This window comes from Nannobrachium achirus (assembly GCF_963921795.1).
Source record: "Nannobrachium achirus genome assembly, chromosome: 24".
NCBI lineage: Eukaryota > Metazoa > Chordata > Actinopteri > Myctophiformes > Myctophidae > Nannobrachium > Nannobrachium achirus.
The window spans coordinates 17,317,510-17,323,525 of NC_137831.1; the positions used below are offsets into that span (position 1 = coordinate 17,317,510).

Below are 6,016 nucleotides of genomic sequence, written 5' to 3' on the forward strand. Positions count from 1 at the left end.
CTAGGTTAGTTTTTTTACCAGTTGCGAACGGCTGCTGCCTGTAAGTGGTTTTTCAGGGCAATTTTAAAGGATGCTAGTGATCCACACTCCTTTATGGCCTTCGGTAAGGCTTTCCACATTTTGGTGGTATAGCAGAAAAAAGAGTTTGACCCTTTGTTGGTTTTGACTCTGGGTTGAAAGTGATCTGTGGCGCTGCCTCTGGTGTTGTAATTATGGACATCCTTAATGTTTATAAAGTATTTTGACAGGTACTTGGGTATCATGGTGGTGTAGTGTATCTTGTACACCAGGGCGGGGTTGCACCAGCTGTTACTAAGTTATAAACGTAGCCTAGTTGTAACGTAAATGGCTTCTAAGTCAAGACTTACGCATTACTAAAATGTCAGGTGTTGCACCACACAAATTTGTTCTTACGTATCTCTAAATATTTACACCACCCCTTGGGCAGCACTAAGTCTTTACTAAGTAACCTATCTCTATGGGAGTAGAGCAACTTCACTACTAACGTGGCAGACAGCATTATATCTTCTATTTAATTAATTCAACAATGAAACGACCCATCTGTTTAAAACATACATTAAGCCCTACCGGTATATACATTTCGGCCATTTGAAAATAGCCGATCTACACGATGTGTCTGCTATTAATAGAGTATTTCTATATTGCAGGATTGATACTTTTTTAATTAATTTGAGTACTTTTCAACCACTGCATAATGTGCATATACAGCGCAACAGAGAATTGAACGGTGCGCTCTCTTCCCCTGTGTCTCCAAATATGCGTTGCCCTGCGTTACTTCACAACGGGGGGAAATGTATGAGGCAAATATAATTTGTGATATAATCCGTTTGCAGGGCAGTGCGCTGCGCAGGGATGCGCTTGCCCTGTACACGCATATCAGTGACTTGCGTACATGCCAGTGGAGAGACGGAGGTCTCTGTTGACAAAAGACGATACAAGCTTTATTTCCTCACTAGAGACAGTTCGTTTTCATTGGATTCGGGAGCTATGACGTCATTTTATGCGACTATACATTACTTTAGGAACAGTCTACGCATTACTAGTTACGTTATGCCTTAAGAAGTCGTGGTGCAACACCTGTTAGTAACTCACTTAGTTACAAACTAACTAGTAGTTACTAAGCCTCTAGTAAGGACTTTACTCCCTAACTTAGGGCAGAACTTACGTTCTGGTGGTGCAACTGGCCCCAGGCCCATTGCAAGTTGCTGTACTCTGTCATCTACTCTGAGCCACCCCACTCTTAACTGGTGAGTAGCGGTGAGGTGAGTCTGATAGGGAAGGTTAAGCAGGACCCTAATTAGTTATCCATTTTTTTTTCCCAAATCCAAATCCAAATCCAAATGGTGGTGCCATAACCACAGTTCCATGTGGACGTTTTGGGGCAGAGGTTCTGCTCTGGCACCCAGGGAGTGTGTATGCACATTTTGCACACACGCTGCCGTCGTGCCAATGGTGCCAGAGATTAGCTGAATAGCTGTCCACAGACGGAAGGACGGACAGACTGACGGACGGGGAGCTAAACATGTAGTTCGGCCTGGCGGAGACAATAAGAGGTTTCTGCCCGACAATAGCAATACACGGTATTTGTAATGTCAACGTTTCCTCTCGTTTCTCTTTTCGTCTCATGTTTATCCTTCTCTCCTCCTCACTCGCTCCCCTTTTCTCTCATTCACGTGCAGTCATCAAAGGGGGCTTGAGCCCATGCTCTTTTATCAGTCTGTAAAGCTCTGCTCTGCGACGCGTTGTGAGCTTGGAGGTCTGCTATTTTTGGTATTTTTCATCATAAGGCCCTTTTAGAAATTTCAGCCCCTGCCTCTTTAACATTCTCTACACGTCCCTGTTCTCTCTCTCTCTCCATATCACAGCTTCACAGAGCCTCCTCCTCCATCAGCATCATCAGAGTCTGAGAGGGAGGGATGCCTGCTTTTTGCAACTGATGTGTCTTCTGGTGTGGGACTGAAGGCTAGCCCCGCCCTCTTCAGGATGGAATCGTAACGACAACATAGGGCTTCCTAGCAATATGAACCAGTGTCTTTGGCTGAGTGCAAGGTGAGAGGGACAGAACACCAAACTATATATGGAGGTGAAATGACAAAACCCCAAATGACTGTTGGATAGAAACGGGTCATCTGCTGCATTCCAGTGGCAGAAGAATGCTAGTGTCACGCTGCATTGGAATCAGAGACATATACTGCCCTCTCGTGGCGAGAGACTGTTACAGCGTCATGCTGACCATGAGGCTGTACCTGTGTGAAGATAATAATTTCCGTTGAACTGGAGTGAAGTTAATGTGTTTCAACCGATATATAAGTCTAGGTATAGACATAATGTGTAGATCTGTCAGCATGTAGATACAGTACATAGAAAAAAAAACTGTTGTCTGTTGAATTCTGTCACACAAGCTACAGTTCCATGCGAATATCCAGCAAATCTTTGGTCAAACCTTTTTAAATCTTGCAAAAAAACAACAACTGCACTGAAGCAAACAGACATTCAGGAAGAAAAAATACCTAAACTACAGGGCAGTTGGGACTTAACGACTATCGGGCAAAATCTGTATGTGTATTTCACCGTTTCCATTGCTATGTAGAGCATCATTTCATGATAGACACAAAACATTTCCAAAAAAAGCGAGTGCGAAGAATTTGCAAAAAACTAGCTATCTATTTCACTGAAGCAAGTAAACACTTACTGTATGTCAGGAAAAAAACTATAGGAAAATGTTGAGGACTTAATGACATACCACTATCGGACAGCCTTTATGTATTTCACAGTTTCCATGTAGCGCGTCATTTCATTATAAACATAAACATTTATGTTTCCACCACAAACCTTTTGAGGAAAGCTTATCAGAAGTTGCCCATTCCACATTAAGCTTCTCATATCATAAATGGTGTTGCTGGTATATCTATTGCAATGTATTGTAATGTTGCTTATAACAGTATTTGGATGGAAACTGTAGTGACTGCTGCCTAGAATCATGTGAGCTATTAGTTTAACAGTATAGGTCCTCTTGTCCAAAGGTTGTCCTATACTGTAGCAGTGGTTCTCAAACTGGGATCCAGGGACCCCCAGGGTTCCTTGAGGGGGCTCCAAATGGACCCTTACAGGTCTGTAACTGAGAGTGAACAAATGGAATAATTTGAGAGAAAAAAAAGGAAGTGTCCCTTAAAGTAGGGTCTCAACCTGAGGTTCTGTGACCATCCTCTGGGAAGGATGGTTTGATGATTGATTTGACCTCTATGTACCCTTTATAAAACATTTAGACCACATGTCCCTCGCAAAAATGCCAGCAAAATGTTTGACAGCCAGGGTAATTTTCAGTCTCATTCACTTACTATACACTACACTATAAAGGCAAAAATGACTCCCAAAAAAATCTGCTTTAAGTGGGATGTGAGGGGTCAAAATAGGGGTTTTTAATTATTCTGAATCCATTGTAAGCATTTGTTTTGCATGAAAAACATTCATTGGGCCCCAAAAGCCCAAGGAATGGACCCCAAAAGACTGTGAAATTGATGACTCATCACTAAACCATAGTTTTGTTGTCCGTTCTTAGTCCAAGGAATGTTTTTCGTGCAAAACAAATGCTTGCAATGGATTAAGAATAATTAAAACCCCCTAGTTTGACCCCTCACATCCCACTTAAAGCAGATTTTTTGGGAGTCATTTTTTCCTTTATAGTGTGGTGTATAGTAAGTGAATGAGACTGAAAATTACCCTGGCTGTCAAACATTTTGCTGGCATTTTTGCGAGGGACATGGGGTCTAAATCTTTTATAAAGGGTACATAGAGGTCAAATCAATAATCAAACCATCCTTCCCAGAGGATGGTCACAGAACCTCAGGTTGAGACCCTACTAAAGAGAGATAGAAACAAAGAGAAGGAGAGAGAGAAGGAGAGATAGAGAGGGAGATGCAATCAATTGAATTTCAGGTAGTTGGAACTCCTAGTTATGGGGGTCCTTGAAATTAAAACGTTTGAGAACCATTGTCCTATAGGATACTTGTAGGAGGAGCCATCACCTGTAACCAGGGACATAATTCAGTTTGCTCAACCGGTTTTCCTTGAAAAACGTTGAAATCCATATAACATACTCATAATACATAATTGTTATGGGTGAATGTGCCAGACGAAAATTATACATCCAGCACTCCACCTAAAATACATCTGGTAACACCTGAAATTAATGTTTTCTGACCTCAATTACACCGCAAAAACTGAATTTTGAACATTCAGTGGATTTTCTGTGCTCTGGGGTTTTCTGCATAATTAGGATCAGAAAAGTGTTGTGATTTACCAGTGGACTTTGACGTCACAGTCCCGCTCCTTCTCCCTCCCTTCTCGTTCTTCCCCTGAGGGCGGAGCAGAGGCTATGATTGACAGGCAAATTCCCTCAGCAGCGACTCCCGCAGGCAAATTGTTATTTATGTATTATTATTATCATTGCTGCAACTCATAAGGCCTCAGAACATAAAAAAAAACTGCCATGGCTCACTGGAGTGGATTTTTAATGCACATTCGAAAGACCATGATAAAGACGTTTATGTTTTGTAAAAACAGCCTGTCATTAGACCTTTAAAAGCGGGCTCTATAATGCATCAAATCACATTCATAATGCTTCATATCACTCGTGCTTATAAGACTGGATTTAGACTGCAGTCAAATGTAGCCTGAATCAGATCTGAGCCACATCCAGATTGGAATCCAATTGGTTTAAATGGTCACATGTTCACATGGAACAAATCAGATTCCAATCTGGATGTGACACAGATCTGATTCAGGCTACATTTGACTGCGGTCTAAATCCAGCCTATGCATGCGTAACCACTTATAACAAGGTTTATGGCGTATTTATAAATAATCGCTGGTCATAATACATTATAAGCTCAGCAGAACAGCTCATTACCATTATCATCCCTTAGTATGGGTCTATTATCAGGCTTATAACCATAACTTAATCAGGTATTAAGTGTCTTTACAGTTAAAAGTTATGGCAGTCATAATGTGACGTTCCACTGAGCTTACAGTGTATTTCATTATGACAGGAACTTATAATACTTCATAAACCTTGTTCTAAATGGTTGTGCATAGTTTTAAACAATATAACAAGTGTTATGTTATGAGGTCTTGTAAATGTGATTGTGATTATGATAATAGACCCAACTTTTAAGTTAAGTGTTACCAGAAATCTTTCAACGGTGTGTCGACATTGCGACATAGCATCCGCTCGACGGTTCATCCTTTCGACGCGGGTGAATTTTATCCTGGTGAAAAGCTAACCTGCCAACGCGGGTGAATGTTAACCTCTATGCCTAAAGCTAACACTAACCCTAACCCTAACCTCAGTAACCGTGACGCGGGTGAGTAGCTAACCTTCTGACTCCCTTAGTCGAAAAATGATGGGATGTAGGAATAGCGAGATTTCCCCCCTTCAACAACCCTATCTCGGCATCTCGTATTTTTTACTATGTTGAAAAACATTTTTAAATATTTGTTGTGTGGATAGATCAGCTATTTTCACTAATATGCTTTTCAAAATAGTATAAAAATTATGTAGGCGTAAGGGGTAAGGCAAGATAGGGATTGATTTGATGTAAATGGCGAACACAGTTCAACACACTGACACACCTCTGGACAGTATGTACAGGGATCAACAAAAAGTAAACCTAGCCTCGATCACCCCTCTCTCACAGCTATGATGAGCTTCTAGCCGCCCCCTTTCCAGACCCTTGATGCGTCACCACCACTCACCATCCTTTCAGCCAAAGTCTTCTCAGCCAGTCATGTTGCCATACCTGAGCAACAGGCATGATACATTTATTTTAAGAAGTACATTCTATTTTTTTCCCCCCGTTTCTACGGTTTCTTGGGCTGGATATGGCAGCCTGGAATGGTTGTTCAAGTGTAGCTAAACTGCGGAACCTGGGAATTCTACCATTTTGTCAAGATGGGGAGAATACAAGTGTGGAGAATATAATTGTAATACCTTGTT

At 41.4% G+C, this 6,016-nt stretch overlaps 1 protein-coding gene across 1 annotated transcript in view; it reads left to right on the forward strand.

Annotated features, from left to right (window-relative positions):
• LOC308280038 (fibronectin type III domain-containing protein 4-like) overlaps nt 1-1,928 on the forward strand; it is a gene marked incomplete at its 3' end in the record, with an annotated part of 69,321 nt that extends 67,393 nt beyond the window's left edge. Inside the window, exon 7 of the mRNA XM_080720294.1 lies at nt 1,887-1,928. Within this exon, the coding sequence (XP_080576420.1) occupies nt 1,887-1,928 (42 nt within the window). The remainder of the gene's footprint in view (nt 1-1,886) is intronic.
• Nucleotides 1,929-6,016: the final 4,088 nt, after the last annotated feature.